Source organism: Pseudoliparis swirei, chromosome 20 (genome assembly GCF_029220125.1).
Source record: "Pseudoliparis swirei isolate HS2019 ecotype Mariana Trench chromosome 20, NWPU_hadal_v1, whole genome shotgun sequence".
In the NCBI taxonomy this organism is placed as follows: domain Eukaryota; kingdom Metazoa; phylum Chordata; class Actinopteri; order Perciformes; family Liparidae; genus Pseudoliparis; species Pseudoliparis swirei.
The window spans coordinates 27740508-27765450 of NC_079407.1; the positions used below are offsets into that span (position 1 = coordinate 27740508).

At 46.6% G+C, this 24943-nt stretch overlaps 1 protein-coding gene across 1 annotated transcript in view; it reads right to left on the reverse strand.

Moving 5' to 3' along the window:
• LOC130211343 (cytoplasmic dynein 2 heavy chain 1) overlaps positions 1-24943 on the reverse strand; it is a 121925-nt gene that overhangs the window by 58431 nt on the left and 38551 nt on the right. Inside the window, exons 49-59 of the mRNA XM_056442082.1 lie at positions 24453-24575; positions 20797-20899; positions 19754-19918; positions 13095-13219; positions 12430-12678; positions 10014-10122; positions 9798-9911; positions 9034-9176; positions 7873-7942; positions 6858-7018; positions 788-925 (exon numbers count right to left, since the gene is read on the reverse strand). Of these exons, the coding sequence (XP_056298057.1) occupies positions 788-925; positions 6858-7018; positions 7873-7942; positions 9034-9176; positions 9798-9911; positions 10014-10122; positions 12430-12678; positions 13095-13219; positions 19754-19918; positions 20797-20899; positions 24453-24575 (1500 nt within the window). The remainder of the gene's footprint in view (positions 1-787; positions 926-6857; positions 7019-7872; positions 7943-9033; positions 9177-9797; positions 9912-10013; positions 10123-12429; positions 12679-13094; positions 13220-19753; positions 19919-20796; positions 20900-24452; positions 24576-24943) is intronic.

The window sequence follows — 24943 nt, forward strand, 5'->3', positions numbered from 1 at the left end:
TAGCCCCATTCCTTCTCCGAGTGAAGAGGAGAGAGTTGGTTCAGGAACATTCAGAGTAAGACCCATCATCACCTCCATATCCATATAATACTTCCATTGTATCACATCTCACCCGTATTATTAAGATCATCTATTCTAGTCTTCCCATCCATTCTTGACCTCTCTTCATACCACATATTTCCTCGCTTCCCTCTCATCTCATTCCTTCCTCCTCCATTGCTTCACTTCCTGAACGTCTCCATCTTCCACCTCCTTTCCATTCTTCACATCTTTGTCCCAGTTTCCCCCCTCGCCGTCTCCAGCTCTCCAGGAGACGAGGCAGCGACAGCCCAAAGGGACGAGAGTCTAGTTGTTAATTATCCGTCTGCTGACAGTTTGTCTTGTTCCTTCTCTCTCTCTCTCTCTCTCGCCCTCGTTCCCTCCATCTCACTCAAGAAAGCCAATTCCGCAACGAGAGAACGACGGGATATCATAACTAATGAACGGGGCCTTCCCGCCGATACATCCACCCTCCAGATGGAGACAGCAGGAAGAACAAACAAACACACACACACACACACACACACACAGTAAACTTCAGACTTCACAGCGGGGGAGACGGCGTCGTGGGAAATCCAGAATTTTTTTTTCTTGTGTAGTAGAATGCAGATGAGGAGAGGAGGAGCGAAGGGAAAAGAGAAGCGAAGAATAGAAGATCAAAAGAAGGACTGCAGTGTGAGTTCAGGGGAGGACACACATCACTCAGTTACACACATTGACATACACACACACACACACACACACTCACCTGCATGGAGGTGGTGATCTCCTGCAGGGCGGAGTCGGCCTCCTGCTGCTTGGTCCTCAGCAGCTGGCTCTGCGCGGCCGCTCTGTCCTGCAGCTCGTCCACTAAGGCTTTGGCTTCGTTCAGCTTGGACACGCCGGCCTGCAGCGAGAGGAACGCCAGAACACGGGCTGCAGGTCACCGGGCCCAGAACACGGGCTGCAGGTAACCGGGCCCAGAACACGGACTGCAGGTAACCGGGCCCAGAACACGGACTGCAGGTAACCGGGCCCAGAACACGGACTGCAGGTAACCGGGCCCAGAACACGGGCTGCAGGAAACCGGGCCCAGAACACAGGCTGCAGGTCACCGGGCCCAGAACACGGGCTGCAGGTAACCGGGCCCAGAACACGGACTGCAGGTAACCGGGCCCAGAACACGGGCTGCAGGTAACCGGGCCCAGAACACGGACTGCAGGTAACCGGGCCCAGAACACGGGCTGCAGGTAACCGGGCCCAGAACACGGACTGCAGGTAACCGGGCCCAGAACACGGGCTGCAGGTAACCGGGCCCAGAACACGGGCTGCAGGTAACCGGGCCCAGAACACGGACTGCAGGTAACCGGGCCCAGAACACGGGCTGCAGGTAACCGCCCAGAACACGGGCTGCAGGTAACCGGGCCCAGAACACGGGCTGCAGGTAACCGGGCCCAGAACACGGGCTGCAGGTAACCGGGCCCAGAACACGGGCTGCAGGTCACCGGGCCCAGAACACGGGCTGCAGGTAACCGGGCCCAGAACACGGACTGCAGGTAACCGGGCCCAGAACACGGGCTGCAGGTAACCGGGCCCAGAACACGGGCTGCAGGTAACCGGGCCCAGAACACGGGCTGCAGGTCACCGGGCCCAGAACACGGACTGCAGGTAACCGGGCCCAGAACACGGGCTGCAGGTAACCGGGCCCAGAACACGGGCTGCAGGTCACAGGGCCCAGAACACGGGCTGCAGGTAACCGGGCCCAGAACACGGGCTGCAGGTCACAGGGCCCAGAACACGGGCTGCAGGTAACCGGGCCCAGAACACGGGCTGCATGTAACCGGCCCAGAACACGGGCTGCAGGTCACAGGGCCCAGAACACGGGCTGCAGGTAACCGGGCCCAGAACACGGGCTGCAGGTAACCGGGCCCAGAACACGGGCTGCAGGTAACCGGCCCAGAACACGGGCTGCAGGTAACCGGGCCCAGAACACGGGCTGCAGGTAACCGGGCTCAAGGTTCTGATGGAAGCCCACGGACAACTTCAGAGAAGATGTTTATAAACATATCAAACTAACTTCATAGATGTTTATAAACATATGTACTGAATAAATCAAACTCACTGTTGTACATCAGCATATTCTCGTGGTATTGTTTTCCATATATATATACACACATAAATATATACACATATATATATATAAACACACATCTATACATATAGACACAAATATGTATATACATATATATATACACACGTAAATATATACATATATATATATATATTATAGACACATATATATTATATACACATATATTAGTGCTGTGAAAAATAACGCGTTAACTCAGTTAATTCAATTACAGGTTTAACTAGTTTTTGTTTTTTTAACGCATTTAACGCATGCGCAGAATGAGCTTCCAATCCGTCTGTTGTTGGTCGTCGGGACGAAAACAAAGTCACTTGCAAAATGATCTTCCAATCCACCACTTCAATCTGAACTCTGTCCGCTCTCATGCAGACGGTCTGTTCATCGGTAATGATCCTTCCGCAGGTTCACCTCCGGAAACCTTCTTACGACTTTTACTTCCTGTAGATCAGGGTCTCAACACGTCGATCGCGACCTGCCAGTCGATCGCGGCGTAGTGTCGGTAGATCGCATGACATTAAAGAGATTGGCCCGCCCCCTGACATGTTCTCTATAGCACGTCTTTGTTCTTTTATTAAACTAAACGTCTGTTGTTGATCGTATCTCCACAGCAGCATGTCATTTCTGTCTCTTCGCGTTGCGTTAACACTTATCGATCTCCGTCTGGCGCGCCACAGAGCTCCGTCGCGCGCATCGGGACCGAGCAAAAAAAGTCACTTGTCAATCTGTCCGTGTCCGGGCCGGTGAGGTTTCAGCTTTGCAGCGGTGTCCCCGCCGTCCCTTTCATCACGGCCCAGTTCATGAAGAAAACCCACACAGTCAGTTTGCCTCAGCAGCTGCTAGAGGAAGACTAGAGGCCTTTAGATTGTATCATGGTGGAGTTAATGGTTGACAAACAAGAGAAACATGTTCTGTTTAACCCTCCTGTTACCTTTACATTTACTAACATATTTTACCCTCAGGGTCAATTTGACCCCAGCAATTAAAACCTCCAGAAAATTATTAGAATTAATATTGCTTCCCAAGTTTAAGTGTGAGGTACTTTATGTTTGTTTGTTGACTACCTAAATAGCCCTTTAAATATATAAAAAAGTTGATATTTCTTATATGTTTGACACAGTGAAAAACAGCCTGGGGTCAAATTGACCCCAAAGAACACCGACATTAAACATTGAATGGGGTCAAATGGACCCGAAAGGTAACAGGAGGGTTAAACATTCTGTTTAGGATGAAGATGTATTAATGTTCCCTATGGAAGAAAACTGCTAAATAACTGCTGAGTTGCAGCACCATTGTATAGAAGAATGTATAAATGTATATATCCATCTTTTGTCATAAATCTCTATGTTCTCACAAAATATACCGAGAATATCGGTAATATGTGATTAATCATGATTAATCCACAAAAACCTGTGATTAACCCGATTAAAAATGTTAATCGTTTCACAGCCCTAACATATATATATATATATATATATATATATATATATTATATACACATATATATATATATATATTATATACACATATATATATATATATTATATACACATATATATTATATACACATATATATATATACACATATATATATTATATACACATATATATATATTATATACACATATATATGTATACAACTCCTTCATGTGCGTCCCTTCACATGTGTGTGTGTGTGTGGTCCCTTCACATGTGTGTGTGGTCCCTTCTCATGTGTGTGTGTGTGTGGTCCCTTCACACGTGTGTGTGCGGTCCCTTCACATGTGTGTGTGGTCCCTTCTCATGTGTGTGTGTGGTCCCTTCACATGTGTGTGTGTGTGTGGTCCCTTCACACGTGTGTGTGTGTGTGTGTGGTCCCTTCACATGTGTGTGTGTGTGGTCCCTTCACACGTGTGTGTGTGGTCCCTTCTCATGTGTGTGTGTGTGGTCCCTTCACACGTGTGTGTGTGTGTGTGTGTGGTCCCTTCTCATGTGTGTGTGTGTGGTCCCTTCTCGTGTGTGTGTGTGGTCCCTTCACATGTGTGTGTGTGTGTGTGGTCCCTTCACATGTGTGTGTGTGTGTGTGTGTGGTCCCTTCACACGTGTGTGTGTGGTCCCTTCTCATGTGTGTGTGTGTGGTCCCTTCTCATGTGTGTGTGTGTGGTCCCTCCTCATGTGTGTGTGTGTGTGGTCCCTTCTCATGTGTGTGTGTGTGGTCCCTTCACATGTGTGTGTGTGGTCCCTCCTCATGTGTGTGTGTGTGGTCCCTCCTCATGTGTGTGTGTGTGGTCCCTTCTCATGTGTGTGTGTGTGGTCCCTCCTCATGTGTGTGTGTGTGGTCCCTTCTCATGTGTGTGTGTGTGGTCCCTCCTCATGTGTGTGTGTGGTCCCTCCTCATGTGTGTGTGTGTGGTCCCTTCTCATGTGTGTGTGTGTGGTCCCTTCTCATGTGTGTGTGTGTGGTCCCTCCTCATGTGTGTGTGTGTGGTCCCTTCTCATGTGTGTGTGTGTGGTCCCTTCACATGTGTGTGTGTGGTCCCTTCTCATGTGTGTGTGTGTGGTCCCTCCTCATGTGTGTGTGTGTGGTCCCTTCTCATGTGTGTGTGTGTGTGGTCCCTTCACATGTGTGTGTGTGGTCCCTTCTCATGTGTGTGTGTGTGGTCCCTTCACATGTGTGTGTGTGGTCCCTTCTCATGTGTGTGTGTGTGGTCCGTTCTCATGTGTGTGTGTGTGTGGTCCCTCCTCATGTGTGTGTGTGTGGTCCCTCCTCATGTGTGTGTGTGTGGTCCCTCCTCATGTGTGTGTGTGGTCCCTCCTCATGTGTGTGTGTGTGGTCCCTCCTCATGTGTGTGTGTGTGGTCCCTTCCTCATGTGTGTGTGTGTGTGGTCCTCCTCATGTGTGTGTGTGTGGTCCTCCTCATGTGTGTGTGTGTGGTCCTCCTCATGTGTGTGTGTGTGGTCCCTCCTCATGTGTGTGTGTGTGGTCCTCCTCATGTGTGTGTGTGTGGTCCTTCTCATGTGTGTGTGTGTGGTCCCTCCTCATGTGTGTGTGTGTGGTCCTTCTCATGTGTGTGTGTGTGGTCCTCATGTGTGTGTGTGTGGTCCGTTCTCATGTGTGTGTGTGTGGTCCCTCCTCATGTGTGTGTGTGTGGTCCGTTCTCATGTGTGTGTGTGTGGTCCCTTCTCATGTGTGTGTGTGTGGTCCCTCCTCATGTGTGTGTGTGTGGTCCCTCCTCATGTGTGTGTGTGGTCCGTTCTCATGTGTGTGTGTGTGTGTGTGGTCCCTCCTCATGTGTGTGTGTGTGGTCCCTTCTCATGTGTGTGTGTGTGTGGTCCCTCCTCATGTGTGTGTGTGTGGTCCCTCCTCATGTGTGTGTGTGTGGTCCCTCCTCATGTGTGTGTGTGTGTGTGTGGTCCCTTCTCATGTGTGTGTGTGTGGTCCCTCCTCATGTGTGTGTGTGTGGTCCCTTCTCATGTGTGTGTGTGTGGTCCCTTCTCATGTGTGTGTGTGTGTGGTCCGTTCTCATGTGTGTGTGTGTGTGTGTGTGTGTGTGTGTGGTCCCTCCTCATGTGTGTGTGTGTGGTCCCTCCTCATGTGTGTGTGTGTGGTCCGTTCTCATGTGTGTGTGTGTGTGTGTGTGTGTGTGGTCCCTTCTCATGTGTGTGTGTGTGGTCCCTCCTCATGTGTGTGTGTGGTCCCTCCTCATGTGTGTGTGTGTGGTCCCTCCTCATGTGTGTGTGTGTGGTCCCTTCTCATGTGTGTGTGTGTGGTCCCTCCTCATGTGTGTGTGTGTGGTCCCTCCTCATGTGTGTGTGTGTGGTCCCTCCTCATGTGTGTGTGTGTGTGTGTGTGTGTGTGTGTGTGTGTGTGTGTGTGGTCCCTCCTCATGTGTGTGTGTGTGGTCCGTTCTCATGTGTGTGTGTGTGTGTGTGTGTGTGTGGTCCCTCCTCATGTGTGTGTGTGTGGTCCCTCCTCATGTGTGTGTGTGTGTGTGTGTGTGTGGTCCCTCCTCATGTGTGTGTGTGTGGTCCCTCCTCATGTGTGTGTGTGTGTGTGGTCCCTCCTCATGTGTGTGTGTGTGGTCCCTCCTCATGTGTGTGTGTGTGTGTGTGTGTGGTCCCTCCTCATGTGTGTGTGTGTGGTCCCTCCTCATGTGTGTGTGTGTGGTCCCTCCTCATGTGTGTGTGTGTGGTCCGTTCTCATGTGTGTGTGTGTGTGTGTGTGTGTGTGTGGTCCCTCCTCATGTGTGTGTGTGTGGTCCGTTCTCATGTGTGTGTGTGTGTGTGTGTGTGGTCCCTCCTCATGTGTGTGTGTGTGGTCCCTCCTCATGTGTGTGTGTGTGGTCCGTTCTCATGTGTGTGTGTGTGTGTGTGTGTGTGGTCCCTCCTCATGTGTGTGTGTGTGGTCCCTCCTCATGTGTGTGTGTGTGGTCCGTTCTCATGTGTGTGTGTGTGTGTGTGTGTGGTCCCTCCTCATGTGTGTGTGGTCCCTCCTCATGTGTGTGTGTGGTCCCTTCTCATGTGTGTGTGTGTGGTCCCTCCTCATGTGTGTGTGTGTGGTCCCTCCTCATGTGTGTGTGTGTGTGGTCCGTTCTCATGTGTGTGTGTGTGTGTGTGTGTGGTCCCTCCTCATGTGTGTGTGTGTGGTCCCTCCTCATGTGTGTGTGTGTGTGTGTGTGTGGTGCCTCCTCATGTGTGTGTGTGTGGTCCTCTACCTGCAGGTGCTGCTGCCGCGTGGCGAGCTGGCTCTGCTTGCGGCTGCTGATGGCCGTGTACACGTGCAGGAAGGCCATGTAGTGGCTGGGCGTGGCGCCGTGCTCCCGGCACGACTCGTGCACCGCGAGGAACAGCCGGCACAGCTCGGCCCGGCCCCCTGCTGGGAGGAGAGGACGCCCAGGAGGCCATGAAACGGCTGGAGACCAGTCAGATCAGGTCAAACGTTTTATTTTGAAGGTGCAAAAAGTATGATCACTGATTTCTTTTTTTATGCTCTATTAGCTTAAATATTTACATTTTGTGTGTAATTTGTTGTTTTGTAATGTAAGTGTGGGACTTCATTTCAAAAGTTTGGTGTGACGTAGAAAAATCCTTATTTTTCAAAATAAAAGCACTGTTTTTTTCAATGAAGATCACATTAAATGAGTCATAAGTCTCTACATAGTTAATGTGTAGATGATTATTCTCAGGTGTTTAATGAAGTCTCTACATAGTGTGTAAAGGCCCATCTCCAGTGTTCTGATGGTACATTGTGTTCTCGCCTGAGAAGACTAGCGGAGGGGTAGAAAAGCATTAAACCCTTTTTTATGTGAGCGCAGCTGAAAACAGTTATGCTGGTGAGAGAAGCTATAGAACTGGCCTTCCTTTGAGCCACAAGAAGAACAACATTAATATTTACTATACAAATCATATAAATAAATAAAACTAAATGAATTATAACTGAATGACTGCAAGATTAAGTCTAAAAATCATCGTAATTATGATCATATTAATATCATAAAAAAGTAAAATGAAGTTTTATTTTGACGGTGACAAAAAGCATAATTTGCTTTTATTCTGTAAACACTGATTTATTTGTTCAATAAAAGGTTTTTTTCATCTTATTGAAGTCACAATATAAAGATTATAATTATAACTGAATGAGAAGTACAATTACACTTAAAACATATACAAATATACAGATAAACTAAAATATAAGATCTTTATAATGATAAATAACCCATGTGTACCCACCTTTACCCCCCTGGTCCCTCTCTCTCTCCTCTCGCCCTCCTTCAGTCTTCTCCAGCAGCAGCTCAGGAATCTGATGGAGGGGAAAGGTCAGAGGGCATTGATGCATTCATGAAAAAAGGTTTTTACAACTGTATTAATGTTTATGACGAGTTTTAAATGTACAACTCCAGGTGTCACATGTGTACGTGATTTACTAAATATCTAATAAAATATGAATATGAGTATTTTCTTGGTCTAGTCTCGAAATCATGAGACACAACAGACATAATTGTTTTTTTTAAAAGTTAGATAAATATGGGGTCAGATCAGTCTCAATAAATATATATGAATCCACAAATAAATAAATATTATCCACACATAAATAGATATGAATCCACAAATAAATAAATATGAATCCACAAATAAATAGACAAATCCACATAGAAATGCATAAATATAAAAATTTGATTTTTCTTTACATTTATATAAATCGTAATTTATTTACGTGTGCATTGGAATTTATTTGTGAATCTTTCTGCGTGAATTTGTAAAATTGTATATATTTGTGAGTTTCTCTGTGTGCATCTGGTTTTTATATATATATATATATATATTGTACAAGTATGATGTACTTACTCTGTAGAGTGATGCAGGTGTGTCTACACACTGGTGTACAGGTGTGTGTGTGTTTAGGTGTAGATGTTTGAGGTGACCTCATATCTATTTGTATGTATTTATTTTCCTGTTTGTTTGTATATGTCAACAAAAAGATGAAAAATAAAAGGAAATATCAGTCAGAGTACATGTTTATTGTGTTATGTACCAATATTTCTAAATTAAAAAAGACATTTAAAAAAAAAAGTGAATATGAATAAATAAAAGGTGTATATATGGTCGTTTTTTTGTATTTATAATTTGTTATCCTGCTACAAAATAAAGTAAGTATAAATAAAGTAAGTCACATCGTTAAATTCTCCCTTTTTTTCCCGAGCTCTCGCCCCAAAGGAACATTTCATTTGCCCACCTTGATACACACTCTCCCCGTGAGGCGTGGACTTCTCCCACGGTTTATACCTCATCTCTCTATCTAGAATGGTGCTCAGCAGACATATGCTTGACGTCTGTTACCGGGCAGATCTCCAGACGCTACACTTCTCCCTTTCCCCGTCCGCCTTCACTGACCTTCCTCATGCTGCTCTCCGACCATCCCTCCATCCACTGGACGGAGCACTTGCGGTAGAAGGCCGGGTTGCTCTCACAGTTGATGGTGAAGTCGGGGTTGGAGCAGTCCATGATCAGAACCACGTGCAGGTTCTGCTGGATCCCTGACGCACACACAGGTACACGGAGCAGGTGGAGGTGTGTTACATCCTGGACGGTTCAGGTTGATAACAGTGTGTGTGCTAGAGGACTCAAGACGGTGCATTAGGATAGACTTCCAGGTTTGATGTAGGATTAAATTAAAGCGGTTTTACGTGAAGGTAAAGATCTACGTGTCACCCCCACTTCTACGAGGCGGGTTTGGGGCATAAAGAATTCTACTAAACTGACTTTAACGTCACCTGTGAGCTGTTAAAGGTCATTAATGTGAATTTGTTCCTCTGATATTGTCCCTTTTTAAGTTTTAGTCTTTCGTTGTAAACACTTTGACAATAATAGATTATAATAGATGAAAGATACTGATTGTATTCATCATGAAAATCAGCCACGATGGGAAGAGGATTAAAATTAATATATCTATGTAGCATTATAACCTCTTTGTTTAAGTTATATTTAGTTTTAAATGATTTTTTTTTTTTAACAGGTCTGGGCCACTCGTTAATTTTATTTGTGTAAAAGTTTAGAAGAAGAGAACAGGTTAAAGGACCTCGAGTAGAAGGTAGATGGGGACAGACCAGAGTAATGGAGACCAGACTGAGGGGGCGGGGCTTAATACTGCGACTGACTGTGAGAGAAGTAGTTGTAGAGCGGTCCGGTGAAGCCGTCCTGAGAGGCAGCGTCTTTGAGGGAGGAGAGCAGCGGCTCCAGCTCCTCTGGGGAGTACACACCTGGAACTTCACCTGGAACGATGACAGGACGACTTCTGATTGGTGAAGCGGTGTTCTGGTGAAGTTACCCCCACGGTTCACATTCAGGTGTATATTCCACGGTGTCGGACTCACCTGATGACAGCAGGCTGTTGATCATCTCTAAGAAAGACGGGTGGACAAACTGATAGTCTTCCAACAGCAGAACCACCTGCTGGCCCTCCAGGCCTGCCAGCTGCATCACCTGCACATGCAATATAGGTTTGATATGCAGATAAACATGACTGGAATGTGGCAAAATACATATAAATAAATATAAATAATTGTTTTAATAAATAAATAAATATATATTAATAAATATATGAGTAAATATATAAATAAATACATTAATAAATGTGTTTATAAACATATATATATATAAACATATATATATATAAGTAAATATAAATAAATATAGAAAAATATATATGAATACATAAATATAAAATATATAAATAAATACATATACAGGACTGTCTCAGAAAATTAGAATATTGTGATGAAGTTCTTTATTTTCTGTAATGCAATTAAAAAAACAAAAATGTCATGCATTCTGGCTTCATTACAAATCAACTGAAATATTGCAAGCCTTTTATTCTTTTAATATTGCTGATTATGGCTTACAGCTTAAGAAAACTCAAATATCCTATCTCTAAATATTAGAATATCATGAAAAAGTATACTAGTAGGGTATTAAACAAATCACTTGAATTGTCTAATTAACTCGAAACACCTGCAAGGGTTTCCTGAGCCTTGACAAACACTCAGCTGTTCTGAGACAGTCCTGTATATAAACATGTATATATACAGGACTGTCTCAGAAAATTAGAATATTGTGATAAAGTTCTTTATTTTCTGTAATGCAATTAAAAAAACAAAAATGTCATGCATTCTGGATTCATTACAAATCAACTGAAATATTGCAAGCCTTTTATTCTTTTAATATTGCTGATTATGGCTTACAGCTTAAGAAAACTCTAAAATCCTATCTCATAAAATTTGAATATTTCCTCAGACCAAGTAAAAAAAAGATTTATAACAGCAAAACAAAATCAAACATTTGAAAATGTCCATTAATGCACTCAGTACTTGGTTGGGAATCCTTTTGCACGGATTACTGCATCAATGCGGCGTGGCATGGAGGCAATCAGCCTGTGGCATTGCTGAGGGTTTATGGATGCCCAGGATGCTTCAATAGCGGCCTTTAGCTCATTTGCATTGTTGGGTCTGGTGTCTTTCAGCTTCTTCTTCATAATACCCCACAAATTCTCTATGGGGTTCAGGTCAGGGGAATTGGCAGGCCAATCGAGGACAGTAATGCCATGGTCAGTACACCAGTTACTGGTGGTTTTGCCACTCTGCAACTGTCCAGTGCTTCTTTTCCATAGCCCAAGTCAGACGCTTCTTCCGTTGTCTTGAGTTCAGAAGTGGCTTGACCATGGGAATACGGCTATTGTAGCCCATTTGCCGGACACGTCTGTGAACAGTGGCTTTTGATACCTGGACTCCAGCTTCAGTCCACTGTCTTTGAAGCTCCCCCAAATTCTGGAAGCGACTCTTCTTCACAATGCTGTTAAGGCTGCGGTCGTCTCTCTTGGTTGTGCAGCGTTTCCTGCCACATTTCCCCCTTCCAACAGACTTTTTGTGGATGTGCTTTGAAACTGCACTCTGTGAACAGCTTGCTCTTTGAGAAACTTCTTGTGTCTTACCCTCCTGATGGAGGGTGTCAATGATGGTCCTCTGGACAGCAGTCAGATCAGCAGTCTTCCCCATACTTGTGATTTAGTTTACTGAACCAAGCTGAGTGTTTTTCAAGGCTCAGGAAACCCTTGCAGGTGTTTCGAGTTAATTAGACGATTCAAGTGATTTGTTTAATACCCTACTAGTATACTTTTTCATGATATTCTAATATTTAGAGAGAGGATATTTGAGTTTTCTTAAGCTGTAAGCCACAATCAGCAATATTAAAAGAATAAAAGGCTTGCAATATTTCAGTTGATTTGTAATGAATCCAGAATGCATGACATTTTTGTTTTTTTAATTGCATTACAGAAAATAAAGAACTTTATCACAATATTCTAATTTTCTGAGACAGTCCTGTATATACACATATATAAATAAATATGTAAATATTTATATATGAATATGTAAATATATATAATAAATATATATAAATATATATATACATATTTATGTATGAATACATTTATATATATATATATATATATAAGAATAAATAAATAAATATGAATACATAAATATAAAATATATAAATAAATACATATATATACACATGTATATATATATACATAGACATATATAAATAAATATATATATATGTAAATATATATATATACAAATAAATATAAATAAATAAATAAATATATATACATATATATATATGTATGAATACATTTATATATATATAAATAAATAAATAGATATATATAGTACATCCAATTATCTAGAACATTCTGCAATAAAAAGGTAATATTCTAATATTCCCGCTTACCGTCTTGAGGTCGTTGCTGAAATGCTTGAGACCGTAACCACGGGAGATCTTGGGCGTGAACACGGTGTAGCCGTGCATGTGTGACACCAGGCACGCCGCCGTGTGCCGGCCCACGCCGCTGCGGCCCGCCAGCAGCAACGAGCCGCCGGGTCGGCTGAGGACCCGGTCGACCCGCGACACGAAGTCACACACCTCCCAGAACAGGAGCAGGTCCAGCTCCCTGTTATCACGGCTGAACAGCACCACTCCCTGGAGGGAGGACACACACAGGCACACAGAGAACACACACACACACAACACACACACACACAGAACACACACACACAGGCACACATAGAACACACACACACACACAGGCACACATAGAACACACACATGGAACACAAACACACTCGCACACACACACAAACATAGAACACACACACACACGGAACAATCACACACACACACGGAACACACACACAGGTGAGAAGCTGCACCATAAACATCCCAACAAAAACAATAAAATAAAAATCACAAAGATACACAATCACAACACAAAAGCATTAATTAACACATCCACACACAAACAGAACACACACTCTCTCTCACACACACACAAACATAAACAGAACACACACACACACTCACACACAAACAGAACACCCCCCCCCCCACACACACACCTTCTGTATGACGTGCTCCAGGTCCGCCGCCCCGAGGCGCCCCAGCTGTTTGCCGTGAGGAGGCAGCGATTGGCCCGGCGCCACGGAGGCCGCTTCAGAGGCGCCCCACGTCACGTAGAAGCCATCTGCACACGGGACCATCACACGCTGAACAACACGCACACGCACACACGCGTGTGCGTGTCAAGCTACACAACAGCTGTCCTCGGGGGGGGAAACAAAGTACACGACGCGAGGAAAGTACCGCCGTCTAGAGAAAGTCGCTCAGCGATGGACGGTTTTATTCATCTCCGGTCGCACCGACCACCTGCCAGATGCTCCAGCTGTTGTTTTGTGTTTGGGGCTCTGACGTGGAGCTCATGCCACGAAGCAGCTTCACGGTTTAGACATGAAGCAGAGGGCCGGGTTTAAAGCCCGTCGCCGAGGGAACAAACAAAGCTGTGGCAAGGCGGCAGCTTCAGTGGTCTTTGTTCCTGAGCGCTGCTGTTCAGGGACACGCCTCCTTTGAGGTCCAGTCTGAACCTTTTAATTGGTTCTTGATATGAAAATGGATGCATGCTTTGGATATATAAACATGTATCAGTGCAGACTTTCATCCAACAGTACCAAGGGCCTTGTAGTACCATATTACCCCACTAGATAGATAGATAGATAGATATATACTTTATTAATCCCCAAGGGGAAATTTGTCGAGACAGTAGCAGCAACACACAAGAATAAAAAACAAAACACAAAATATAAGAAACAGGGATGAAAGATATAGAAGTGTACAAGTAAGATAAAGTAAAATACAAAACAAAATATATATGTAAATATACAACACACATGCATACACAACACACAACAACACTGACAAATCAAATACAAAAATATTAAATATAGACTGAGTGCAAAAAGCAAAGTGTGTGTATGAGTGCAGAGCAAATGAAATGAAGGGTTAGGGTGATCTGGCAAGAGGTGATCTGTTGTAGAGCCTCATAGCCGTCGGCAGGAATGTTCTCCTGTATCTGTCCTTGTGGCAGCGGAGCGTGAGGAGACGTCTGGAGAAAGTACTCCTCTGTCCCTGTAGGAGGTGGTGGTCCGGGTGGTCCGGGTTGTCCAGTATGGACACAAGTTTCTTCAACGTCCTCCTCTCCACCACCTGTTCCAGGTGCTCCAGCCTTCCTAACCAGTCTGTTAGACGGCTGGTGTCACCGGCTCCGATGCTGCTCCCCCAGCAGACAATGGCAAAGTGCAGCAAACTGGCCACGCCCACTGGGAGAACATCTCCAGCATCTTGCTGCACACGTTGAAGGATCGAAGCTTCCTCAGGAAAAAGAGTCGACTCCTCCCCTTCTTGTACACAGCGTTGATGTTGGCCTTCCAGTTCAGTCGGCTGTCGATGGAGACGCCCAGGTACTGGTCCTCCTCCACCAGGTACTGGTCCTCCTCCACCATGTCCACGTCCACTCCCAGGACACTCAGAGGGGGAGGAGCTGTCGCCTTCCTCCTGAAGTCCACCACCATCTCTCTGGTCTTGGCCACGTTCAGCCGCAGGTGGTTCTCATCGGCCCACTTTACAAAGTCGCTCACCACTGCCCTGTACTCCTCCTCCCGTCCATCCCTAATACACCCGACCACTGCAGAGTCATCAGAGTACTTCTGCAGATGGCATGACTCTGTGTTGTACTGGAAGTCACTGGTGTACAGGGTGAAGAGGAAGGGAGACAGAACAGTTCCCTGTGGGCTCCAGCATCACTGACCCCCGTTCAGCACACGGCCCATTCTGACAAACTGTGGTCTGCCTGTGAGGTCGTCAGTGATCCAGGAGATGGTGGACGCGTCCACACCGGCCACCCGCAGCTTCTCACTCAGCAGCAGTGGCTGGATGGTGTTAAATGCACTGGAGAAGTCAAAGAAAGTGACTCTCACAGAGACACCGGTTCCATCCAGGTGCGACTGAGCTCGTTGCAGCAGGTAGATGATGGCGTCGTCCACTCCCACATGAGGCCGGTAAGCAAATTGCAGAGGGTCCAGCGATGATTTCACCTGCGGCCGGAGGCGGGCCAAGACCAGCCTCTCCAGCACCTTCATCACATGGGAGGTGAGGGCGACCGGTCGGTAGTCGTTGAGGCCAGATGGTGCTGACTTCTTTGGGACAGGGACCAGGCACGACGTCTTCCACAGCACCGGGACTTCCCCTGCCTCAGGCTGAGGTTGAAGAGGCGCTGCAGGACACCAGACAGCTGGGTGGGCAGGTCTTTAGGACCCTGGGGCTGATGCCATCAGGACCTTCAGCTCTGCGCTGGTGTAGTTTCTCCAGCTGTCTTCTCACCTGGTCAGTCGTCACAGAGAGGGGGGGGAGGGTGGAGGAGCCCATTGTTATTGAGGGCTCGGTGGATGTGCAGCTCAGCAGGGGGGACAGAGGGGGAGGAGGTGTTTGGGAGGTGTGATGTGTGGAGGAGACAGGAGAGGGCTGTGAACTGAACTTATTGAAGAAACAGTTGAGCTGGTTGGCCCTCTCCAGGGAGCCCCCTGGCTGTCTCCCTCCCACCTTGAAGCCAGTTATCTGCTTCATGCCAGACCACACCTCCCTTGTGTTGTTCAGCTGGAGTTTGGCCTCCAGCTTCCTCCTGTAGGAGTCCTTGCCCTCCCTGAGCTTCACCTTTAGGTTGCGCTGGGCTTTCCTCAGCTCATCCCTGTCCCCAGACCTAAAAGCAGCTTTCTTCATGTTAAGAAGCGCCTTCAGGTCCCTGGTGATCCAGGGCTTGTTGTTGGGGAAGCAGCGCACAGTCCGTGATGGGATGGTGGTGTGTTCACAGAACTTGATGTATTCCGTGATGCAGTCGGTCATACTGTTGATGTCCTCCCCGTGCGGTCCACACAACACATCCCAGTCCGTTGACTCGAAGCAGTCCTGCAGAGCGTCGTTAGCCTCCAGAGACCACCTCCTCACAGTCCTGGTGGTCACAGCCTCTTCACCAGAGGAACAGACCTGGTGTCAGCCGGACCAGGTCATGATCAGACCTGCCGAGGGGAGGAAGGGCAGTGGCACTGTATGCATCCTTCACCGCAGCCCACTGCTCCTTAATAACTAAGGATGGGTTAAATGCAGAGAACTAATTTCCCCTTGGGGATTAATAAAAGTGTATATTCTTATTAGCATACAGCAAGTCCAGAGTTTTATTGTTCCTTGTTGGGCAGTCTATATACTGATGGAAGGTTGGCAGAGCTTTATCCAGTGTGGTGTGGTTAAAGTCACCAGTGATAGCCATGAAGGCTCCAGGCTGATGATTCAGCAGAGCAGACAGTGGAGTGGATGGTGTCCACAGCTTCCTCAGCGTCAGCTGATGGCGGCACGTACACGACAACCACAATGGCGGACGTGAACTCTCTCGGCAAATAGTACGGGCGCATCCCCACGGCCAACAGTTCAATGTTCGGGCTACAGAAGCGCTCCTTCACGCACACATGGTCCAGATGGCACCACCGTTCATTCACATAAACAGCGATCCCGCCCCCCCTCTTCTTACCGCTCTGTGTAGCGTCTCTGTCAGCCCGAACAGTCCTGAAGCCGGGCAAAGACGCTGTGATCCGGATAGTCCGTGTAGCCACGTCTCAGTAAAACACAAGAGGCTGCTCTCACGGAAGATCCTCTCGACATTACCAGCGCCGAGCTCATCCGTCTTATTCGCCAAAGACCTCACGTTCCCGTTATGATCGACGGTACCGAGGGTTTGTATCTCCTCGTTTTAGCCCTCCGCTTGACACCCGATCTGCAACATGAGCCCTTCTCCGTAGCTCCAGCGGGATCACAGGTCTTTCTCCAGGCAGAAGCTTCGGCCTGCACAGCGCGATCAACTGAGCACGCGAGTAGACGACGGTCCCCGTCATTGTTTTGCTGTGGCTCTCCGATACTCACGACAAAGTGAACAAAAGCCACAGTAGAATTATCGAAAAAAGTAGTTATGGTCCAGTGTCCGACCGTAACTAAGACAAACGTGAAAGAAAAGAAAAAGAAAGAGAGGAAAAGTGCTAAAAAAGACAATAAAATAAAAGCAAAACGCCACTACTGAAACAAGCAGCCGTTGGCACAGCTTGTAGTACCATATTACCCCACTAGAGAGCTTGTAGTACCATATTACTCCACTAGAGAGCTTGTAGTACCATATTACCCCACTAGAGAGCTTGTAGTACCATGTTACCCCACTAGAGAGCTTGTAGTACCATATTACCCCACTAGAGAGCTTGTAGTACCATATTACTCCACTAGAGAGCTTGTAGTACCATATTACTCCACTAGAGGGCTTGTAGTACCATATTACTCCACTAGAGAGCTTGTAGTACCATATTACACCACTAGAGAGTTTATAGTACCATATTACTCCACTAGAGAGCGTGTAGTACCATATTACCCCACTAGAGAGCTTGTAGTACCATATTACCCCACTAGAGGGCTTGTAGTACCATATTACCCCACTAGAGAGCTTGTAGTACCATATTACCCCACTAGAGAGCTTGTAGTACCATATTACTCCACTAGAGGGCTTGTAGTACCATGTTACACCACTAGAGGGCTTGTAGTACCATGTTACCCCACTAGAGAGCTTGTAGTACCATGGTACACCACTAGAGGGCTTGTAGTACCATGTTACACCACTAGAGAGCTTGTAGTACCATATTACTCCACTAGAGAGCTTGTAGTACCATGTTACTCCACTAGAGAGCTTGTAGTACCATATTACCCCACTAGAGAGCTTGTAGTACCATATTACTCCACTAGAGAGCTTGTAGTACCATATTACCCCACTAGAGAGCTTGTAGTACCATGTTACTCCACTAGAGGGCTTGTAGTACCATATTACCCCACTAGAGAGCTTGTAGTACCATGTTACCCCACTAGAGAGCTTGTAGTACCATATTACTCCACTAGAGGCTTGTAGTACCATATTACCCACTAGAGAGCTTAGAAAACCATATTACTCCACTAGAGAGCTTGTAGTACCATATTACCCCACTAGAGAGCTTGTAGTACCATGTTACTCCACTAGAGAGCTTGTAGTACCATGTTACCCCACTAGAGGGCTTGTAGTACCATGTTACCCCACTAGAGGGCTTGTAGTACCATGTTAACCCACTAGAGAGCTTGTAGTACCATGTTACCCCACTAGAGAGCTTGTAGTACCATATTACCCCACTAGAGAGCTTGTAGTACCATGTTACCCCACTAGAGAGCTTGTAGTACCATATTACTCCACTAGAGGGCTTGTAGTACCATATTACCCCACTAGAGAGCTTGTAGTACCATATTACTCCACTAGAGGGCTTGTAGTACCATATTACCCCACTAGAGAGCTTGTAGTACCATATTACCCCACTAGAGAGCTTGTAGTACCATATTACTCCACTAGAGAGCTCGTAGTACCATATTACTCGACTAGAGAGCTTGTAGTACCATATTACACCACTAGAGAGCTCGTAGTACCATATTACCCCACTAGAGAGCTTGTAGTACCATGTTACCCCACTAGAGAGCTTGTAGTACCATATTACTCCACTAGAGGGCTTGTAGTACCATATTACCCCACTAGAGAGCTTGTAGTACCATATTACCCCACTAGAGAGCTTGTAGTACCATATTACCCCACTAGAGAGCTTGTAGTACCATATTACCCCACTAGAGAGCTTGTAGTACCATATTACCCCACTAGAGAGCTTGTAGTACCATATTACTCCACTAGAGAGCTTGTAGTACCATATTACCCCACTAGAGAGCTTGTAGTACCATGTTACTCCACTAGAGAGCTTGTAGTACCATGTTACTCCACTAGAGAGCTTGTAGTACCATATTACCCCACTAGAGAGCTTGTAGTACCATATTACTCCACTAGAGAGCTTGTAGTACCATATTACCCCACTAGAGAGCTTGAAGTACCATATTACCCCACTAGAGAGCTTGTAGTACCATGTTACTCCACTAGAGAGCGTGTAGTACCATGTTACTCCACTAGAGGGCTTGTAGTACCATGTTAACCCACTAGAGAGCTTGAAGTACCATATTACCCCACTAGAGAGCTTGAAGTACCATATTACCCCACTAGAGAGCGTGTAGTACCATGTTACTCCACTAGAGGGCTTGTAGTACCATATTACCCCACTAGAGAGCTTGAAGTACCATATTACACCACTAGAGAGCTTGTAGTACCATATTACTCCACTAGAGAGCTTGTAGTACCATGTTACCCCACTAGAGAGCTTGTAGTACCATATTACCCCACTAGAGAGCTTGTAGTACCATATTACCCGACTAGAGAGCTTGTAGTACCATATTACTCCACTAGAGAGCTTGTAGTACCATGTTACCCCACTAGAGAGCTTGTAGTACCATGTTACTCCACTAGAGAGCTTGTAGTACCATGTTACTCCACTAGAGAGCTTGTAGTACCATGTTACTCCACTAGAGAGCTTGTAGTACCATGTTACTCCACTAGAGAGCTTGTAGTACCATGTTACTCCACTAGAGGGCTTGTAGTACCATATTACTCCACTAGGGTTCACCTGGTTCAGCCCCTAGAGATGCTGTTCTAGGCGGCTGGGGGACGTTTTAGAATACACTGAGCTCCTATCTCCTTTAGGATACACTGAGGACCCGTGTGTGCCAGAATGAAGCCGCCTCCTACCCGTGACGTGGTCCAGGGCGTCGGAGCTCCAGTCTCCCCGGACGATGGCGGTCAGGATGTTGTCGAAGCTTTGGACGTCTCTGGAGGACACCAGCCGGTCCCTGAACAGCCGCCTGGCCTCGTAGGACACCACCTCCAACACGCTGTCTGTCACGTTGGGTTGAGCTAACAGACACACACACACACACACACACACACACACACACACACACACACACACACACACACACACACACACACACACACACACACACACACACACACACACACACACACACACACACACACACACACACACACACACACACACACACACACACACACACATCTATTTGCTAATTTTAAATGTGTTTTAAAAAGAGCAAACATGATGTTCTCCCAAACATCAGAATGGGTTGATTAAGTCCCTGTTCAAATAAATAAATGAAAATGAAATGAAAATGAAAGTCTCTGGTGTCAGCTGTTTGGTGCACGGTGAGCTTTTCTGCAGCCAGAAACAAGGTTATTTTTATAAATACATTTATATATATATTGTGGTCACATGCACACTCAAAACCACAGTCTCAGAGTAAAGAGAGAGTGTTGTTACGTACCGGAGAGAAGGAGAGCAGCAAGAGAAGACAAGTTTAAAAATGATGAGCGTCGGAAAACGGAAGTTTGTCCGCTGACGTGTTGAAATGAGACTCAGAGCTCGAGACGAGTTTCAGAAGAAGAGACGGAGTGAGGGATGAAAGGACAGCAAAGGGAGAGCAGGATGAATGAGGGCGAGAGAGAGACGAGGAAGTGAGGAGAGAGAGGAGAGATGGAGACGGTAGCTCTGAGCTCAAAGACATCGACAGGTATGAAAGGTGTGAGTTCTTTACCGGCAGCAACATGAAGCGAGGGTGGAGGTGCTCCGCGGGGCCTTGTGTTGGCGAAGCTTCGTGACTCTAATGACTGTAATTGATTCTTTAAGGTTCCCACATGTGTTCCCTAGCCGAGTGTCCCTGGTTATAACATATTAACAACATGTGAACGGGCTCAACACCTGAGTGTGTGCGTACCTGCGGTGAGGTCGTAGCGCAGCAGGCTGAGGACCCACTCGGTGAGGACACACGGCGTGAAGAGGTAGTGGCTGTGGTCGTCCACTGTAAACTTGGCCTTCACCTGGAAGCAGAAATAAGTTGCACACACACACCTGAAGGACGACATTAATGACAATAGCACAACACTTTCACTTTTAAACCACTGATGCCTGTGTTTGTGTTTTTTAATATATATTTTTATTTATTCTCATTTATTTTTATTTATTTCTATTAATTGTATATTTTTTTATTGATTCTTATTTATTTATTTGTATAAATTGTATATATTTTTATTTATTCTTAGTTATTTATTATTATATAGCTACATAGAGGTGAGGTGGTACCTGTTCATAGAGCTACATAGAGGCCAGGTGGTACCTGTTCATAGAGCTACATAGAGGTGAGGTGGTACCTGTTCATAGAGCTACATAGAGGCCAGGTGGTACCTGTTCATAGAGCTACATAGAGGCGAGGTGGTACCTGTTCATAGAGCTACATAGAGGTGAGGTGGTACCTGTTCATAGAGCTACATAGAGGCCAGGTGGTACCTGTTCATAGAGCTACATAGAGGTGAGGTGGTACCTGTTCATAGAGCTACATAGAGGTGAGGTGGTACCTGTTCATAGAGCTACATAGAGGCCAGGTGGTACCTGTTCATAGAGCTACATAGAGGCCAGGTGGTACCTGTTCATAGAGCTACATAGAGGCCAGGTGGTACCTGTTCATAGAGCTACATAGAGGCCAGGTGGTACCTGTTCATAGAGCTACATAGAGGCCAGGTGGTACCTGTTCATAGAGCTACATAGAGGCCAGGTGGTACCTGTTCATAGAGCTACATAGAGGTGAGGTGGTACCTGTTCATAGAGCTACATAGAGACCAGGTGGTACCTGTTCATAGAGCTACATAGAGGTGAGGTGGTACCTGTTCATAGAGCTACATAGAGGTGAGGTGGTACCTGTTCATAGAGCTACATAGAGGCCAGGTGGTACCTGTTCATAGAGCTACATAGAGGTGAGGTGGTACCTGTTCATAGAGCTACATAGAGGTGAGGTGGTACCTGTTCATAGAGCTACATAGAGGCGAGGTGGTACCTGTTCATAGAGCTACATAGAGGTGAGGTGGTACCTGTTCATAGAGCTACATAGAGGCGAGGTGGTACCTGTTCATAGAGCTACATAGAGGCCAGGTGGTACCTGTTCATAGAGCTACATAGAGGCCAGGTGGTACCTGTTCATAGAGCTACATAGAGGCCAGGTGGTACCTGTTCATAGAGCTACATAGAGGCGAGGTGGTACCTGTTCATAGAGCTACATAGAGGCGAGGTGGTACCTGTTCATAGAGCTACATAGAGGTGAGGTGGTACCTGTTCATAGAGCTACATAGAGGCCAGGTGGTACCTGTTCATAGAGCTACATAGAGGCCAGGTGGTACCTGTTCATAGAGCTACATAGAGGCCAGGTGGTACCTGTTCATAGAGCTACATAGAGGCCAGGTGGTACCTGTTCATAGAGCTACATAGAGGCGAGGTGGTACCTGTTCATAGAGCTACATAGAGGCGAGGTGGTACCTGTTCATAGAGCTACATAGAGGTGAGGTGGTACCTGTTCATAGAGCTACATAGAGGTGAGGTGGTACCTGTTCATAGAGCTACATAGAGGTGAGGTGGTACCTGTTCATAGAGCTACATAGAGGTGAGGTGGTACCTGTTCATAGAGCTACATAGAGACCAGGTGGTACCTGTTCATAGAGCTACATAGAGGTGAGGTGGTACCTGTTCATAGAGCTACATAGAGGTGAGGTGGTACCTGTTCATAGAGCTACATAGAGGTGAGGTGGTACCTGTTCATAGAGCTACATAGAGGTGAGGTGGTACCTGTTCATAGAGCTACATAGAGACCAGGTGGTACCTGTTCATAGAGCTACATAGAGGTGAGGTGGTACCTGTTCATAGAGCTACATAGAGGCCAGGTGGTACCTGTTCATAGAGCTACATAGAGGCCAGGTGGTACCTGTTCATAGAGCTACATAGAGGCCAGGTGGTACCTGTTCATAGAGCTACATAGAGGCCAGGTGGTACCTGTTCATAGAGCTACATAGAGGCCAGGTGGTACCTGTTCATAGAGCTACATAGAGGCCAGGTGGTACCTGTTCATAGAGCTACATAGAGGTGAGGTGGTACCTGTTCATAGAGCTACATAGAGGTGAGGTGGTACCTGTTCATAGAGCTACATAGAGACCAGGTGGTACCTGTTCATAGAGCTACATAGAGGTGAGGTGGTACCTGTTCATAGAGCTACATAGAGGTGAGGTGGTACCTGTTCATAGAGCTACATAGAGGCCAGGTGGTACCTGTTCATAGAGCTACATAGAGGTGAGGTGGTACCTGTTCATAGAGCTACATAGAGGCCAGGTGGTACCTGTTCATAGAGCTACATAGAGGTGAGGTGGTACCTGTTCATAGAGCTACATAGAGGTGAGGTGGTACCTGTTCATAGAGCTACATAGAGGTGAGGTGGTACCTGTTCATAGAGCTACATAGAGGTGAGGTGGTACCTGTTCATAGAGCTACATAGAGACCAGGTGGTACCTGTTCATAGAGCTACATAGAGGTGAGGTGGTACCTGTTCATAGAGCTACATAGAGGCCAGGTGGTACCTGTTCATAGAGCTACATAGAGGCCAGGTGGTACCTGTTCATAGAGCTACATAGAGGCCAGGTGGTACCTGTTCATAGAGCTACATAGAGGCCAGGTGGTACCTGTTCATAGAGCTACATAGAGGCCAGGTGGTACCTGTTCATAGAGCTACATAGAGGTGAGGTGGTACCTGTTCATAGAGCTACATAGAGGAGGTGGTACCTGTTCATAGAGCTACATAGAGACCAGGTGGTACCTGTTCATAGAGCTACATAGAGGTGAGGTGGTACCTGTTCATAGAGCTACATAGAGGTGAGGTGGTACCTGTTCATAGAGCTACATAGAGACCAGGTGGTACCTGTTCATAGAGCTACATAGAGGTGAGGTGGTACCTGTTCATAGAGCTACATAGAGGTGAGGTGGTACCTGTTCATAGAGCTACATAGAGGCCAGGTGGTACCTGTTCATAGAGCTACATAGAGGCCAGGTGGTACCTGTTCATAGAGCTACATAGAGGCCAGGTGGTACCTGTTCATAGAGCTACATAGAGGCCAGGTGGTACCTGTTCATAGAGCTACATAGAGGCCAGGTGGTACCTGTTCATAGAGCTACATAGAGGTGAGGTGGTACCTGTTCATAGAGCTACATAGAGACCAGGTGGTACCTGTTCATAGAGCTACATAGAGGTGAGGTGGTACCTGTTCATAGAGCTACATAGAGACCAGGTGGTACCTGTTCATAGAGCTACATAGAGGTGAGGTGGTACCGGTTCATAGAGCTACATAGAGACCAGGTGGTACCTGTTCATGGAGCTACATAGGCCAGGTGGTACCTGTTCATAGAGCCTGTGGACATGAGACCAGGTGGTACCTGTTCCAGAGCTACATCCAGAGGCTCAGGTGGTACCTGTTCATAGAGCTACATAGAGGAGGTGGTACCTGTTCAAGAGCTACATGAGAGAGAGGTGGTACCTGTTCAAAGAGCTACATGAGATGGTACCTGTTCATAGAGCTGCACCATAGAGCAGCCAGCCAGTGCGTGCCAGCTGCCCAGGACGCCCGGCTGCCCAGCTTCTCCGCAGGAGAGCGCCGGGCAGGCCGGCGCTGTGCTGGTCTGCCTGGGCTGGATCCGGAAGAAGAAGAAGAAGAAGAAGAAGAAGAAGAAGAAGAAGAGAGGGATGACGGAGAGAGAGGGAAGAAGAAAGGGGATGTGTGAGGATGACCTGGGAGTGCAGACCCGGGGCATGGGAGGATGGAGGTGAAGGGGTGTGCAGGCAGCCACTGCCAGACCTGAAAATGAAGGGGGCCAGCCGCTACCTCAGCACTCCCCACGACATGGGACATCCCAGAGACCCCCTGACAAGAGAAAAAGAGAGAGAGAGAGAGATGAGGGAGAAAGAGAGATGAAGATGAGAGATGAGAGAGAGATAAAGGAATATATGAAAGAGAGAAATAGATGAGGATGAGAGAGATGAGGATGAGAGAGAGCCC